The 18613-nt window shown below is 38.1% G+C and overlaps 1 protein-coding gene across 3 annotated transcripts in view; it reads left to right on the forward strand.

The window, feature by feature from the left end:
• The window catches only part of PHF6 (PHD finger protein 6), a 55593-nt gene that overhangs the window by 10925 nt on the left and 26055 nt on the right, over nt 1-18613 (forward strand). For all 3 annotated transcript variants that reach the window (XM_010371670.2, XM_030934433.1, XM_030934434.1), the window contains exons 4-5: nt 8844-8977; nt 9262-9305. In XM_010371670.2, the coding sequence (XP_010369972.1) occupies nt 8844-8977; nt 9262-9305 (178 nt within the window). The remainder of the gene's footprint in view (nt 1-8843; nt 8978-9261; nt 9306-18613) is intronic.

Raw genomic sequence — 18613 nt, forward strand, 5'->3', positions numbered from 1 at the left:
AAGGGTAAAAGCAGGATTTTTCAGGAGACAGGTGATATACAATAGTCACTGTGAAGAATGAAGTATAATGATGGCAGCACATTTGTCTACTCTACATGGATGTCCTGCGGGTATGTTAAACTCAACCTGTCTAAACCAGTTCATCACCCGCCCCTCCCCAAACCTGATTCTGTTTCTGAATCCTTTACCATCAACTCTTCCTTCTTCCATATCAGTCATGTCAGTCCTATTTGTGGGATGTCTGCCTTTTCTTTCTTAATGCTACCCTATGTCCAGTCTTGCTCCTCCCACCCTTCCAGCATACTACTGATAGTTACCTGATGTCTGCTTTTAAAAGCTAATGCCACTCCCTAACTGGAAACCTTTCATGATGTCTTACTGCATACAATATAATGTCCAGAGGCCTCAGCCTGCCATTCAGAAGTCTTGTCTTAACCCACTTTTCCATCCTTATCTCATTCTCTCTCCTCTGGGTTTTCCAGGCATCCTGTCTCTGACCCCATTGCGGTGCACATACTGATTTTCACCTCTGCTTGCGGCTCTTTTTTCCTCCTAGCTGCCTCTCAAAACTTCTGTTTTTGAGATCCAGCTCAAACTTCACACTTTGTTTCTGTCATACAGCATAACACAATATGCATTGTATTTGATACACATGTGCAAGCCTTTCTTCTCCACTGTATTGACGACTCTGTGAGAGTAAGACTGTATTTTCTTTGCCCAGCCTAGCATGACATGGGGATAATGCATAGAAAACTCTTAATATGGTGCTTGATGTCTTCTTTGTGCTCAGTAGTGTTCTAATAAATAAGTGGGCACTCATTGTTGGTGGACTTTGAAGATAGAAAGGGCTTCAGCTGGATAATAGTGTGAAGCCTTAATAACAGGCTAGGTATAAATTGACTAGGGAAGTCATGGCGTAGCACAAAATTCCTCTGTTTTGGTTAATTAGTGTTTCAGTGTTGTTTGCAACTTGAGCGGTTTGAAAAGGGAGGAGAGTAATTTAGAGGGAAAAATCAGGTTGGTTATTTTTTTCCAGAGAGTATAGAGAGCTGTGTGTGCCTCAGACGTGAGAGTTTTCATGTTTCTTCAGCCTTCGCTCCCTCAGTATAGTTTTGTGTTTATTGTTTCCTTGGGTATTATATTAGTCAAGTTCCCATACAATATAGAGTTTAGAATTTACCTATCTGTTTATCAAATACTTGAGTGCCCACTTTCTACCAGCACAATGCTAGGTACTTTGAATGTAAACATGAATAAATATGGTTTAGCCTTAGAAGTATGTAAAGAATGACACAGGAGAGCTGGGAAAGAGGATCACAATTAATTATGAGAAGTCAGAAGACTCCATAGAAAATGAGAGTTGAAATGTGTTCCTCCAGGAGAGGGAAACTATGGAAGTCAAAGATGAAGAGTTTCAAGGAGGAGGAAGTGGTCAAAAAATATTAAATAAGTATTAAATGCCAGTGCTATTTATAGTAGATTGTGTGACTTACTTAGCATTCAGTAGGGGCAAAATGGAATACCCACATTGTATAGAATGCTGCCACTTTGCTTTCTGCAATCACAGAAGCTGAAGATTCTAGATGACTCTTGGTGCTACTAAATCCTTAGAGCAGTGGTACCTAACCAACTCTACTAAATCAGAAAAGGGGCAGGGGTGAGGGTTGTGCTGCAGACAGGTATCTTTTGAAAAAGGTTCCCTTTTTTTTTTTTTTTTTTTTTTTTAGACGGAGTCTCACTCTGTCGCCAGGGTGGAGTGCAGTTGTGTGATCTTGGCTCACTGCAACCTCCATCTCCCTGGTTCAAGCCATTCTCCTGCCTCAGCCTCCTGAGTAACTGGGATTACAGGCACGCACCAGCACACCCAGCTAATTTTTGTATTTTTAGTAGAGACGGGGTTGGGGGTTTCACCATGTTGGCCAGGATGGTCTCGATCTCCTGACCTCGTGATCCGCCCGCCTTGGCCTCCCAAAGTGCTGGGATTACAGGCGTGAGCCACCATGCCCGGCCTCCCAGGTGATTTTTGATGAACAGCCCTGGTTACGGACCATTGCCTTGGGTCAGGGGTTGGCAAACTTTCTGTAAAGGACCAAACAATATTTAAGGTTTTGCAAGCTATGTAGTCTCAGTTGAAATCACAGACAATACACAAAGAAATGAGCGTGGCCGTGTTTTAATTAAACTTTTTATTTACAAAAAACAAAGTTTTTTGTACATAAAAATATTTTTACTTTAATTGTAAAAAAATGTAAATAAAAATGTTTACAAATAAAGTTTGTAAATCGCATGGATTAGGCCCACAGAAGGATGCCTTCTGTAGGGAGGAAAAGAGGTAAATTTTCTTCCTGAAGATTTGTTCAGTGGCCTCATTGTCATCCGTGTACCTTAGTATACATGCATTGTGAATGTATTCATATAAATGTGAATTTTTTTAAAAGCTCCAATTATGGCATGCAGATTAATTTTAATGTATGCAGATATTTTACCAGTCATTTATATTAAAATGAACTTTGCTTTACTTTTGAGGTGATAAAGGAGAATGAATGTAAGGTCAAAGAGAAACTTGGAAGTGTAGTGGTGGAGAAAATTGGGTCTTTGGCTATTACTGAATAAATTTTTTTTAATGCACAATTTTTTTATTTGCCTCCATTTAATACTTTTTGGCAATTGGGAATACTGTCAAGTAATTTCATTATAAAATCCTCATTTATTTTTGCTAATGGAGGAGATCCAAAACCAATAATATAAACAAAACATATTCTTGGTTTTGGGGGCTATCTCGGTACTTATTTGAGCATAGATGTGGACGAGGTGTTCTTCACAGATTAAATATAGCAAGCGGCATAGCAGTTTAGAGTACCCTCAGCTGGAAAAACCCATACCCGAGAAAAGCTTGGACATAAAAATCTGAGCTCAGAAAATGTCTGTCTGAATCTTTCAATACACAAAAAGAAACTTCAGAAACTCCAATAAGAGAATTTATATTCCTCGTCAGTCATGATGCAGAGAGTTGGATAGAGTTGGAGTGTGTGATATTCTGAGCAAGGTCAGGAGATGAGGTTAAGGCTTAGTTCATTTCCCTCCCATTTCCAAGACATCTGAAATAACCTATTCAGTAACTGCTTAGATTTAGCCTGTTAAATCTAGTAAAAATTTAACGAGTACTTTTCAGTGGCCCCATTTTTTAGAAGTACCTGGAATTTAAGGTCCTAATCTGTTTTTCAAGCAACTTGTCACTTTTCAATGACTGACAGCTTTCAGATTTCACTATTGTTTTCTGGCTTTCCATTTAAACCTTAAAAGTAGTGTTTGTGTTTTTATGAGAACTCCTTCAAAATGCTGTTTTTAACAAATAGTAACTAAAGGATCATACAAACAGTTGTAAGTTCATATTCCACCCTCCCATGAAGTGGCACTTTTTAAGGAATTTTTAACACATAAATTTAACAAATAAAAACTAAAACAGCAGTTAACCAGATAATTCAGAGCCACTCTGTTGTCTAGTTATTTGGATATGTGAGGTATTACTATAAATAAAGCAATGAAGCTGGAGTTAAGGAGCATTTTTGGGTGCATCTCTGAAAACTTGCCCCAACTGTACTGTCACTTTCTAGTATTTATTGGAGGTAATATTATCTGTTATTCAAAACAAAACCAAAAGCCAAGCATCTGCGTAAGGTAAGCTGCTCTCACTTTGTTTTTGGCTCATATCTCCTGTGAAAATATCCTCGGTACAGTGTTCCCTACTCCAAGAGCTTTTGGCATTTTTTTTTCTTTGCCTACAGGCTCAAGAATGTGACCTCTTTTTGTACCCTCCTTTGCCTTGTCTGTGCATTCGTAGCAGTTTTCTTGGAGCAGGTTTCTTGAGAACAGTTGACTGCTTGGCTGTGAGAATGTCTATCTATACACTGGTAGTCAGTTACTGACAGACATATTATAGGGCGATGAAGCTGGACAAAAGCTAAGTTGCAGGCAGCCTTTCTTCCCTCAGTTCCCTATGGCTCTGTCTGACCATTAGGTTCCAGCTTTTCCCCAAGAGCCTATCGTAGAAGTTGGCAATCTCATTTTCATTTTACTCCCCTATAGTTACTGAGAAAGCAATATTTTTCCTTGTGCTCTTTAAGACTTCTTTTTGCAAACTGAATTTCAGTCCTGTCCTAGTTAAGTTGACTGAGGAGCAGGTATGTCCCAGCCTCTGGCTCCTACCCGACATTAGCTCAGTCTCAGTCCATTTAGTTCCTTGTGTCTCCTCTCATGCATGACTTAGTTCCTCTTTCATCAGTAGGTCAGCTCCTTGAGACTCTGCTTATGTTGCACAATTTAACCTTAAGTTAGTGTAGCTTATAGAGATGCCGTGCAAATATCTATAATGAGACAGGGCCTCTTTTTCCAGTATCCCTAATTTGAAGCTGGTAATTAATTACTAAGGTTTGCTAGGTCGACTAGGTAGCAAACCGAATAGAAGAGTAAAAGAAAAATCATTGTTAATGAAGGAGTTTTCACCTCTATCTAAATCAAGAACTTGAAATCAGGATACAAGCAGGATAAGCTGAGAATTAACATGTATGCCTATGATGGGGGCAGGAAATTAGCCCTCAACAGAATGTTTGATATATGGAGCAGGCCTTTTTTGGGGGGATTGGGGGAGAGATCTTCCATTGTTCTTGAAAAACACGTTTCTGTCAGGTTAACTTTCATTTTCCCACGTTTGAGGAAACCATGGATACTGTGTAAGCATGATGGTACATGGCAGCTGACAGTCATTTTGCGGAAGCCCCAGTAGGGACTGTGGTAAATTGGAGAGCAAATGTTTTGTGTAAAGGGAGATACTGGAGCCATTATTAGGGTATAACCAACCAGGTGCCTTGTGGTAGAGGGGTCCCCATTTTCCAGTTATTTCACATTTTTCTAGGGAACACCTCTGCTTTATTTTTATTTCCTATAGCATTTTTTAAACTGGACTAGCCACCTATCTGGTTTCTCAGCTCCTTTAATTTTTCTTTTTATCTCATCTTAGTTCTCAACCTTGTTTCTAATGGGGCTAATCTTTTCCCTGAAACATTCTTGCCGCTGTTGATTCTGTGCTGCTCCAACTGGATTGATCTCCCCAATTTCACCATTCCCAGTCCTAGATCAGAATGTTTAAATATTTTTAGAAGTAGCTAAAGATAATTATGTTAAATCTGCAGGTATTAGAAACATGAATGAGAAAAAATATGCCGTAAGATTAAAATCTTCAATAATAGAGTATGTTTGCAGTGACATACTTACTGAACACTACTTTGTAAGGCACAGTGTTAGTCTTCAAAAATAAATTCTGTCTAGAATGATTGATTGATAAAATTTATGTATTTATAAAGATAATTAGCCATATAATGGAGTAAAATGATAAGAGCCAAAATGAACAGTTTATATATATATGTATCTCCTAAGTCCCATAGGAGTTTAGAGAAAAAGGATTATTTTAGAGGTTGGAATATAGCATGGTAGACTACGATAATTTTCCCTTTTTGTATTCATAGGTAAGCAAGCAAATGTAAACATTGTATTTTGGTTTTATTATGGATAATTTTTGCTATTTTGTTAGTACCTTGCCGGAAATTCGACTGCTTGTATGTGAATGCTGCATAAAATAGGTCTTGTGAATTCTAATTTAGCAAAATTCCAACTCCTAACCTTGTAAAGAAGTTTCCACTCTGAAAATATTTTTTATTGGTATGTCTTCCTCTTTCTTCTCTTTCTTGAGTGAAACTGACTATAAAAGTAAAGTAAGCTTTAAAAAAATTATCTGTCTTGAGTTGCTATAGTTAACTGGTTATTTGCAAAATGCATTTATTTCACCATAGCAGCTTAAAACCAGTTACTTTGGGCAGATTTAAATTTATAACCAGCCAAAAACTATTTTGGTATACTTTGGGTTTTTGGTTCCCATCTTATTCTCACCAGACTGAGAGATGGGTATTGAAAGCATTTACTGGAGTTTTCCTAATTTGTTTTTTAAATAATACTTTTGCATATAAAAGTACTTTTGCCCATTGTAGAAAAATCAAAATACAGGGCATTATAAAGAAAACCAGCCACCCAGAGATAGCCACTTAGCATTTTGCTGTTTTTACTTCTACCCGTTTTAAAGAATCTATGTTGTAAACATAATTGGGTTCATAATTCACATAGTTTTGTATTCTGCCTCATTTTTTTTACTTAACATTACACATAGATCTTCCTGTGCCATTCCAATTTATTTGTAAAGAATGGCTGTAGAACATTTTCTCATGTGTATAATTTATTTAAACATTTTTCTTTTTCTTTTTCTTTCTTTCTTTTTTTTTTTGAGATGGACTTTCACTCTTTTTGCCCAGGCTGGAGTGCAGTGGTGCAATCTTGGCTCACCGCAACCTTCGCCTTCTGGGTTCAACCGATTCTCCTGCCTCAGCCTCCCGAGTAGCTGGGATTACAGGCATGCACCACCACACCCGGCTAATTTTGTATTTTTAGTTGAGACGGGGTTTCTCCGTGTTGGTCAGGCTGGTCTTGAACTCCCAACTTCAGGTGATGTGCCTGCCTCAGCCTCCCAAAGTGCTGGGATTACAGGCATGAGCCACTGCACCCGACCCTAAACGTTTTTCAGTTGTTGATAGGTGGTTTTACATTTTAGACTGTTCTAAATAATTCTACAATGAATGTGCTTGCGCATTAATTGCCTGAGTCTGATTATTTTTTAGACTAGATTTATAGGGTAAAATTACTGGCTTAGAGAATACAAATTTTAAAAAAAACCTTGTTGAATCAGGCAAATTGCATTCTAGAGAGTATGTACCAATTTCCAGCTGTGTATAAGAATGCCCATCTTAACTGTATCTTGTCAATGTTGAGCTCAATATAGTATTTTAAATGGCACCTCTCTTTTCAGTTTTGCTTGCTAATTGAATTTAATAATTTTTTTTCAAAATGTACCCATCTAAACCTGTTTTAGATGTAAGTTTCAAGATAAACTACTTTTCCTAACGTTCTTAGTGAAGTGGGATAGTGTTTGATGCGTTAAAAAAGATAGATTGCAAAATAGTATGTATAGAATTACGTTTCACATAAGCGTTGTAATACTGTGAGGCATCTCTGCTTGGTGAGTATGAGTGATTTAAAAATTTTCTTTGTGCTCTTTTGTGTTTTCTAAAATTTCTTTAATATAATAGAACTTTGTAATTAAGCAACAGTTCAAATGCTCTACCTCCTTAAGAATTTATAAGCCATCCAAAAGCTTTGCCTTCTTGATAATTTGGCATAGTATTTCTTTTTACAGTAATACTTTGAAGTTTCTATATTTATTTAAGGAAGAAAGGGGTATTTCTTGTATCAATAGTGGGCACTGACCCTCATGTTTTCTGGGAAACAGCTGTAGCAAGACTGTTTCTGTTTCTGACTTATATATGAATATTTTTAAAATGATAGCTTGAATGAGAGTGTGAGTGTTTGACTTGCTTAGAGAAATGTAAGAAATTTTATTGGAATTTATATTAGCCTCTTGATACACCAATATTGCTTAGAGGCCGAGTAATCCAAAAGTTAGGAATGCTAAGTGTTCTTTATGTTCAAACTAATAAAAAAGGGATGAGAACACTTTAGAACAAGGTGTCCAGCAACCAAGAAACAAATGAACAGTTTTTTAGATTTAGCTTGTTGTGAATCTATTTGGGCATGTCATCTACAGTTAAATGGCCTCATTATAAAAGTTCACTTGGTACAGTACATTATGATATGTTAATCAAAACCACTGAAAGTCATTGTTACATAACTTTTTAAAGATAACTTTTTTCCTAAATGTAGAGTATGAGCTAGTTAATCAATATGAATTATCCATTAAATTCAAAAGGTAAGGTATAATAAAATACATTGAAAGCATCTGTTATATGTTTACCTGAATTCGTAATGCAAGAGGTAAGTGACATAGATTAAACTGAAGTACCATGCATATTTTCACAATATAATCAACTTGACATCATAAAATAGTCTCAGAGCTCAAGGTATTAAAAACACTACCTAATTCTTTTATCCTCTCTCCTTCCCTCACTTTAAATGGATTTTACCAGGTTTTCAAATAGTATGTTATGTGAGATTTTTTTCCCACAGAGTTTCATTAATTAAATGGAATTTCTTTTTTTTTTTTAAGACGGAGTCTCGCTCTGTTGCCCAGGCTGGAGTATAGTGGTGCGATCTCGGCTCACTGCAACCTCCACCTCCTGGGTTCAAGCATTTCTGCTTCAGCCTCCCAAGTAGCTGGGGTTACAGACGTGCGCCACCATGCCCAGCTAATTTTTTTGTATTTTTAGTAGAGTTGGGGTTTCACCATATTGGCCAGGCTGGTCTTGAACTCCTGACCTTGTGATCTGCCCGCCTCTGCCTCCTAAAGTGCTGGGATTACAGGCATGAGCCACCGTGCCTAGCAATTAAGTGGAAATTTTAAGGGAAACATTTTTTTCTGGTATGAGACATTTTCTCCAGTTACTTATACCCAGGAAGATCTGGATTGCATAAAAAGTTCTCTTTTATAATGTTACATACAGCTCACATTCCTGAATTACAGTATTTCAAATTTTCTCTTGACCATAATGAAATAATAGACATTAATAACATTCTGTTAATTTTGTCAGTGTTTAATGTGGGAACAAAATACCCCAGAAGAATTTTATTCCGATTATTCTAAGGAGAGAAAACAAGAAAAATAGCATTAATTACAAAAGTTTTCAATAACCAATTTGTTTCCTTGACAGAAATTGATATGCCTCTAATCTGATATACAGCCTTAGAAAGTCACATACTAATAATATTATTTTGTCGTTTTGCTGCAGATGTGTTCTTTGTGCCATTGTCCTGGAGCAACAATTGGTTGTGATGTGAAAACATGTCACAGGACATACCACTACCACTGTGCATTGCATGATAAAGCTCAAATACGAGAGAAACCTTCACAAGGAATTTACATGTAATTATTTAACTTCTCTTTAAGTTTTTTTTTTTTTTTTTTTAACAATTATACTTTCTTTGGGCTTTTGTAAAAATTTTTCCCATTTCAAAGCATTTCATTGTCATCATAAAGGGTGTTTTTGATAAGAAATTTAATACTTAGAGAAATAGTACAGGAAGTTTAATAATATTTTTTGAATCCAGCTAGTAAATGGGGGTGAAGTGTACTGCTCATTTTCTTAACTTGAAAAGTGAGTTTAATTTAGTTTGCTTACTAATTTTTGATTTCTTCACTTTTTATAGGGTCTATTGCCGAAAACACAAGAAAACTGCACATAACTCCGAAGGTACATCATTTAGCCACGTTTCAGCCACTTTTCAGTTTCAAGAAGAAATTTGAGTACAAATTAGTGAATTGTACTATATCAATTTTAACCATAAGATATATCTCAACATTCAGTACATTTAGAAGAATTGAGAAAAGTGTTAGGATAAACTAACGTGCATAGTAAAAAGATCTGAACTTTTTTTTTTTTGTCTGAAACGAAGTCTTGCTCTGTCACCCAGGCTGGAGTGCAGTGGCGTGATCTCAGCTTACTGCAACCTCAGCCTTCCAGTTTCGAGCGATTCTCCTGCCTCGGCCTCCTGAGTAGCTGGGATTACAGACGCGCGCCACCATGCCAGCTAATTTTTGTATATTTAGTAGAGACAGGGTTTCACCATGTTGGCCAGGCTGCTCTTGAACTCCTGACCTCGTGATCCACCTGCCTCAGCCTCCCAAAGTGCTGGGATTACAGGCGTGAGCCATCGCGCCCAGCCAAGATCTGAACTTGTAAGAAAACTTTTACCCCAAAGTCCTTGTAAAGTATATGTTGAAAATCTATCTTTAGTAAGAAATTACGCTGGTGGCTGCGTGTTTCGTTTCTTTTTTTTTTGAGACGGAGTCTCACTCTGTTGCCCAGGCTGGAGTGCAGTGGTGCAATCTCGGCTCACTGCAAGCTCCGCCTCCCAGGTTCACACCATTCTCCTGCCTCAGCCTCCCGAGTAGCTGGGACAACAGACGCCTGCCACCACGCCTGGCTAGTTTTTTGTATTTTTAGTGGAGACGGGGTTTCACCGTGTTAGCCAGAATGGTCTCGATCTCCTGACCTCGTGATCTGCCCACCTCGGCCTCCCAAAGTGCTGGGATTACAGGCATGAGCCACCGCGCCTGAACTCGTTTCTTTTCTGTTTTCTTTCTTTTTTTGAGATGGAATCTTGCTGTGTTGCCCAGAGTGCAGTGGCGCAATCTCGGATCACTGCAACCTCTGCCTCCTGGGTTCAGGCAATTCTCCCGCCTCGGCCTCCTGAGTAGCTGGGATTACAGGCACCCACCACTACACTCTGCTAATTTTTGTATTTTTAGAAGAGATGGGATTTCGCCATGTTGGCCAGGCTGGTCTTGAACCACTGACCTCGGGTGATCCACTCCTCTCGGCCTCCCAAAGTGCTGGGATTACAGGCGTGAGCCACTGTGCCTGGTCAGCTATGTGTTTCTTTAAGGATGCTAATTGGGATCCTTGCTACTGTCATATTATAAATGATGTGAACTTGGCAATAGTAGTACATTTTGTGATCACCAGGCTTTCTGTTAAATTTTTATTCACATTTGTAGTACTTAAAAAAATGCGAATGTGTTAATAAGTAACCAAATTTAAAATACAAACTTTAAACATTATTTTATAGTTTGTTTCTACTTACATTTATATAAAACCAGGTTAGTCATGTTTATATGTAGTTAGCCAAGTTGTACTTGGTCTGTAAAAAGTATGGGAAAACTCTGATATTGAGTTCTGACTTGTTTCAAACATTTTCAAACAGATGGTTTTGGTACTTTTACTAGCAATATAAAATGGCTTAGATGTAATCTGCAATTGTTCTATCCCTTCATTTAGATTAAGATCTTTAAAATTTTTGTTTGCTTTTGAGAATATGTTGCTTAGAATTATAATGGTTTGAGCACTGTTGTTTTAGGAAGTTGTTTCTTTTATAAAAATTTACCTAATTATTGGTATTCACATGTTAAAATTGGTGGCCCTTTTTGATCTCTAGATCTTGGCTTTTGTAATACAAAACAATATTGTTTCCACTTCTGGACTTGAGATTAGTCCAAATACTTTAAAGTGTTGGTTAAAAACACAGTCATTAGCAAAATTTAGTCTTTAAGGTAAACAAACTGGATAAATAATAACAGTGTTTTTTGAGGTGATAAAATATGACGCAAAAAACCTTAATAATGCTTTTCTTCTGTTTTCTCCTCACTGAATTCTAGAATTGAATTGGAAAATCCTTTGTGAAAGATTGAGTATGCTTTTCCACCTTTAATTATTTCAGATTTTAACAGTACATTTATTTCATACTCTTTAAGATTGTAGTGGCCCTATATGGTTTTTTCTTAATTTTTAATTTTTGTGAGTACAGAGTAGGTATATATATTTATGGGGTACATGAGATATTTTGATACAGGCATGCAATGTTAAATAAGCACATCATGGAGAATGGGGTATCCATCCCCATTTCAAACAATCCAAGTTAAGCTGAGGATTGAGACGATGTTATGCTGTATGTTAAGCTGAGGATTTAGACTATGTTATGCTGTATGTTAAGCTGAGGATTGAGACTCATGATCTGATGAATACAAGTATGAGCACACTGAGACAGGATATTTGAGATAATTAAGGATGATTAATATATACTGATTAATATAAACAGCTCCCATTTTATTCCCTGAATTTCTGAAGCTGATAGTACCATCTAGTGGTAGGGAGAAGTCACTGCAAACTATATAAAGGAGAATAATTTTGGCCATGTTTTAGCACTATGAAACTTAATAGTGAGAGATCTAAATTCATACTTTTCAAGACAACTTTTCTTTTAATGTAACTGGCAGCATTATTATAACTTCAGATTTGTGATACAATTAATTTGAATTTGGGATTCGATGTGTACGTCTGTAGAACAGTGGGCAGGGGTTTGTATCATTTTTATATATAGTGTGTTTATACTCACATTGTGGACCTTGAAAGAATAATTCTATAAAGTATTAAAGCTTTATGTTTATTGATTTCTGGCTTTTATCACATTGATCTATCTCAAATTTAGTTGATTTTGAGTGCTTTGTCAGAAACAGAACTTCCAATTATTCCATTGTTCTAATGGGAAACATATGTTCTCCTTTATGATCGTGATTTATGATGGGAGGTTATAGGATTGTATTTCAGGGACTGTCTTTTAAGAATTGTGCCGCACTAGTCTCCAGAGCAAAGAGGAATTAATATCTATGGTAATGTCTTGGTCATTTGCCATCTGTGGCTCAATACTTACTTTGCTAATACTTGATATGATAAATGCTATTAATATATAATTCAGTCTGCCATGTTAGCTTTATATAAAATGAGCTGTTTTGAAATACTAAATTTGAGAATAATTGCATAATATAGCAATTCAATTTTCCCATCACAAATAAAATATTATTGAATATTAAATACCTAAAACCTATGTCATCCGTTTTGCTTCAGAAAAAGTGGACTGTGAATTTGAAAAGCAATTTAAAATAACCTATGTGGAGTTTTTAACTATCATTATGTCACTAGGTTATTAGAATGCCCATCCCAGGAACTATATGTATTTACCTGTTAGTGGTGATGGGCTTAGATAAGCTGCCTATAAAATGATTCCAGACATGCAAGAAAGCATTTCTGGGCTGGCGCAGTGGCTCATTCCTGTAATCCCAGCACTTTGGGAGGACAAGGCTAGTGGATCACCTGAGGTCAGGAGTTCGAGACCAGCCTGGCCAACATGGTGAAACCCCGTCTCTACTAAAAATACAAAAATTAGCTGGGTGTGGTGGCGCACACCTGTAATCCCAGCAACTCAGGAGGCTGAAGCAGGAGAATTGCTTGAACCCAGGAGGCGGAGGTTGCAGTGAGCCGAAATTATGCCATTTGCACTCCAGCCTGGGTGACAGAACAAGACTCAGTCTCCAAAATAAAAGGAAAGCAGTTCTGATGCAAAATATCTCCCCTATCAATGGTGACAGTTAACTGAGGACAGAGTCCCTCTGGAATTATATACAAGCTGGTAAATACATTTCAGCTACTATTTGCCAGGCCTGTTAGATAACTGGGGAGATAGGGATAAATTAGATGGGTCTCTGCCCCAAAGGGCTTGAAGTCTAATGTGAGAGATGTACACTAAATAATTGCACAAGTAATAGGTTACAATTGTAATAAATCATATGAATGAGAAATTAGAGTGCCATGAGCAAATGTTTGGGGGGACCTGTGAGAAAATTTCATTTAAATTAAGTCTTAAAAGGCTAAAGAGGATTGGAGGCACATTCTATGCAGAAGGAACAGGATCTTTGAAGACTTAGACAGGAAGGAACTTGATACTTCCAAGGAATTGATAGAAAGCTATGTAAGTAAAAGATAGATTGGGGCAGGCATGGTGGTTCATGCCTGTAATCCCAGCATTTTGGGAGGCTCCAGTGAGGAGATGGCTTACGGCCAGGAGTTTAAGACCAGCCTGGACAACATAGCGAGACCTTCTCTCTACAAAAAATTTAAAAATTACCTGAGCATGGTTCTGTGCACCTGTAGTCCCAGCTACTCGGGAGGCTGAGGCAGGAGGATTACTTGAGCCCAGAATTTCAAGGCTGCAGTGAGCTACGATCATGCCACTGCACTCCAGCCTAGGCAACAGAGTGAGACTCTGTCTCTTACTCAAACAAACAAAAATGATAGGTAGAGTGGCACATGAGGTTGGGAGGAGAATGCATGGGCCAGATTGGTAGGGATTTTGAATATCATCCTAAGAACAGCAAGAGGTAATTGAGGGTTTTAAGCAAACAGAATGGCTTGTTGTAGGAATCCTGTTTAGTAATGATAGCAGGCTTGGACTAGAGTTGTAATTACGGGGTTGAGCAGAAGTAGACAAATTTAGGAAGAGTGTTTGAAGATAGAATTGATAGCACTTAGCAGGTGCATCCAGTGTAGAGATGAGGCAAAAGAGATATTAGAGATGACTCCAAGTTTTCTGGCATATGCAAATGGGTGACTGATGTTACCATTTGCTTACATAACAGGAGAGGTGAAGTAAGCTTTTGGGGAAAGTTGATGACGTAAGTTTGAAAGATCAAGTTTAAGGTACCTATGAGCTAGTTAAGTGGGGTATCAGAGAAGCAGATGGATTGATTATATGGTTCTTGTTCTCAGATTAGAGACCTTGGCTAGAGATAGAAATTTGCCAAGTGAGAGTATAAATAATTGCATCTTTGTGAGTGGAGGAAAAATCCCCTAAGGAGAGAGTTCAGAAGAGGAAAGGGCTTAGGACTGAGCCTTGAGGAACTTTAACAATTAAAGGCTGGGTATAGAAGGATGGGCCTGCAAAGGGAGAGAGAAACAATGACTAGAGAGGGAGGAGGAAAGTCAGATTAGTGTTACATCCTGGAAACCAAAGGAAGGAAGAGAGTAGTTCTGAAGGAACGAAATGGTCAACTTGGTAGACTGTTGAAAAAGCATCCATTAGATGCAGTGACAATGGAGCCATGGGGGACCTTAGAAAATAGTTTGGGTAAAGTAATAGGGGCAAAAGCCATATTGATATGCACCTCGGCAAATGGGAAGTGAGAAATTGGAGATTTGTGACATGGCATGTTACATACATGTCAAAATTCATAGAATGTACCACACTAAGAGTACCCTAATGTAAACTGTGGACTTCAGGTGATAATGATATGCCTATATTGGTTCATCCATTGTAACAAATGTACCACTCTGGTGTAGGGTGTTAAGAGTAACACAGGTAAGCGTCCTAATACGTTTGCTTGTAAAGGGGAGGGGAATAGTTAGAAGGAAGTTAAAGGGTGGCTTTTTTCCCTTGATTGATAGACTTTATTTTTAGAACAGTTTTAGATTCATAGCAAAATTGAGCAGAAAGTACAGAGTTCCCATATATCTCCTGTTCCCCAACCCCTAACACACACACACACACACACACACACACACACACACACACAGCCTACCCACTATTAACATCCCACACCAGATTGGGTGATATTGGCACATCATTATCACCCAAAGTCCATAGTTTAAGTTAGTGCACTCTTGGTGTGGTACATGCTATGGGTTTTGACATGTATATAATGACATGTACCTACCATTACAGTATCATACAGAATCATTTCACTGCCCTGAAAATCCCATACAGAATCATTTCACTGCCCTGAAAATCCCCTGTGCTCCACCTGTTCATCCCTTTTCCCTCCCAAACCTCTGGCAACCACTGATACTTTTACTGTCTCCATAGCTTTGCCTTTTCCAGGATGTCATGGTTGGAATCATACAGTGTATAGCTTTTTTCAGATTGGCCTCTTTCACTTAATTGCCTTTTATTTTTATTTATTATTTTGAGACAGAGTCTCACTCTATCACACAGGCTGGAGTCCAGTGGCTCAATCATGGCTCACTGCAGCCTCAGCCTCCCAGACTCAAGTGATCCTCCCACCTCAGCCTCCTGAGTAGCTAGAACTACAGGCATATGCCACCACACCCGGCTCATTTTTATTTATTTATGTATTTATTTATGTATTTATTTATTCATTTATTTTTGTAGAAACGGGGTTTTGCCACATTGCCCGGGCTGGTCTCGAACTCCTGGGTTCAAGCAGTCCTCCACCTCAGCCTCTCAAAGTGCTGGGATTACAAGTGTGAGCCACGACTCCCAGCCTTTGGCTTTTTTTTTTTTTTTTTTTAAGGAGGAGAATTAATTGATTGATAGACACTTATGAGAAAGGATGCTTTGGGCAGGAAGAAATTGAAGGTAAAGGAAAAAGGATTCAGCACACAAGCAAAACAACTGGCCTGTGATAGGAGGGCATTTCCACTGTAGTAGGAGGGAACAAACAGGATAAGTGGCTCCTATCTGGTCTGTCTTCTCTGTGAAGGAGAATGTAGCGAAAGGTGTGAGGGTTGGAAGCTGAAGGAAAGAGAACCATTTGAAAGAATAGCTCTGAAGACTGGGAGAGGAAGTTTGCCTGGAGAAATGTAAGGTTTCCAGAATAGGTTGAGGGCGCTGTTGAGGTTAGTACCTATGAGTTTATGTAGTGATTCCCATCAGTCAAGTGATGTGACTTTTCCACCAGTAATTCAGGATCCTGTATGTGCATAGAGAAAGTGGCTAGTAGGGTAAATAAAAATTGGGATCTTGCCAAGTGAGTTTAATGAAGTAAAGGGATATGGGAGTTTCAGATATTTGCAAGAGAGCAGTTGGAGCGAGATAGGGAGGGAAGTGATGGCAGGAGAACAAGAAACAAGAAGTCATCAATGGACTGGAGGTCCTAGTAGGGTTGAACAATGAGAATGAAAGTACTTAGGAAAACAAGCATTTGTGGTCCCAGAGTGTGACACAGGGATGTCAGAAATAGAACCGTTTTATGTGATTATAAGGTTTTTGAGTGTGGTAAATTGGGGAGAGTAATGCCCAATTTACCAGTACACCAACACTCCTCCTAGTATTATAAAGCCCTGTCTGTCCCTTTACTGATTGTCTTCTCTTCTTAACCACTACTTTCCTTATCTTACCTTCTTCCTAGTTTATGCTCCATCTTTCTCCTCCTAAGTTCTCACATCATTTAACAGTGTGAGGTAGAAAGGATATCTGGACAGAAAGTCTGAAACTGCCCCACAAAGTCTTAACTTGTTTAACTTATTCACAAGGCGAAGTGTCCTCATGTATCAAATGAGACAAATTTTAGTTTTGGGGGAGTTGGGGAGGACATAATTTAGTGACAGATATGTGACAAACATTAAAATACAGTGGTGACATCATGGCTGCATTTTACTCTTAAACTTTTCAGGAAAAAGTGTGTATGGATATTGAGAGAGAATGAATGATAAAGCAAATGTGGTAAAATATTATTTTTAGAATCTGAGTGAAGGGTATACAGGAATTTTTATGACAACTTTTTTTATAAGTCTGAAATTACTTAAAAAGATAAAGTGGTGATAAGTGTTAGAATTACAGTGACCACAAAATCCCTTGCTTTCTGAGATGGTGTAAAGGAATCTTTTGTGCCTAACCTTGGAGGCTATAGTCTGTATTTTATTCAAGGACCTGGTGGATTCCCTAATGGACAGTTCTGAAACTTTATATTAGAAATTGCTTGTCAAATGATATAACTCAGTTTATGTTTCAGGAAATAGGGTCACCATAGTTATGTTAAAAGTATCTTAAAAATGTTATAATTTATGTAGATTTGCAGCCTTTACCTGCTTTAATATTAGTGTTTTGTTTGTTTGTTTTTTGTTTGTTCGTTTGGTTGAGACAGAGTCTCATTCTGTTGCCCAGGCTGGAGTACAGTGGCACGATCTCGGCTCACTGCAACCTCTGCCTCCCTGGTTCAAGTGATTGTCCTGCCTCAGCCTCCCGAGTAGCTGGGATTACAGGCAAGCGCCACCACGCCCAGCTAATTTTTCTATTTTTAGTAGAGGCAGCGTTTCACCATGTTGGCCAGGATGGTCTTGATCTCCTGACCTCGTGATCTGCCCGCCTTGGCCTCCCAAAGTGGTGGGATTACAGGCTTGAGCCACCGCACCTGGCCACAGTTTGCATTACTTTTATTAAATGGAAATATAGGGAGATTTTGATATTGGTATTAAGCTCTTTAAAAACCTTTTAAGTTGAGTAGTACTGAATAGACTTATGAAGTACTGGGAAGGCAGTATTATATACTGGTTAAGAGTATGGGCTTTGAAATAAGGCCTATATTTGAATCTTAGCTCTGCCACATCCTAGGCACATGATCTGGGGCAAATTACTTGATCTCTCTCAGAGGAGAGCGTTAGATATTGCATCTGTAAAATTTGTTTTGTTTTTTTTTTAAACCTACCTCATAGGATTATTCTAAGGATTAAATGAAAAATAATGTGTGTACTACTCTAAACAATGGCTCAGTACAGGCATACCTTACTTTATTGCACTTCAGTTTATTGTGCTTCACAGATACTGCATTTTTACAACTTGAAGATTTATGGCAACCTTGCATTGAACAAGTCTGTTGGCATCATTTTTTCCGACAGGATGTGCTCACTTTGTTTCTGTCACATGTTGGCAATTCTCACAATATTTCAAACCTTTTCGGTTTTTTTTATCCGTTATGGTGATCTGTGATCAATGATCTTTGATATTGCTATTGCAAATTGTTTTGGGACATCATGAACCGTGCCCATGTAAGACAGTGAACTTAATTGATAAATGTGATGTGTGTTCTGGCTGCTTCCCCAACCAGCCATTCTCCATCTCTCTCCCTCTTTTTGGGCTTCCCTATTCTCTAAGACGTATCAGTATTGAAATTAGACCAATTAATAACCCTCTAATGGCCTCTTAAGTGTTTAAGTAAAAGGAAGAGTTGTACTTTTCTCACTTTAAATTCGAAGCTGAAATTATTAAGCTTAGTGAGGAAGGCATGTTGAAAGCTGAGACAGGCCAAAAGCTAGGCCTCTTGTACCAAACAACCAAGTTGTGAATGCAAAAAAATAGTTCTTGGAGGAAGTTAAAAGTGCTATTCCGGGGAACACACAAATGATAAGAAAGTGAAATAGCCCTATTGCTGATA

Source organism: Rhinopithecus roxellana, chromosome 7, assembly GCF_007565055.1.
Source record: "Rhinopithecus roxellana isolate Shanxi Qingling chromosome 7, ASM756505v1, whole genome shotgun sequence".
In the NCBI taxonomy this organism is placed as follows: Eukaryota; Metazoa; Chordata; class Mammalia; order Primates; family Cercopithecidae; genus Rhinopithecus; species Rhinopithecus roxellana.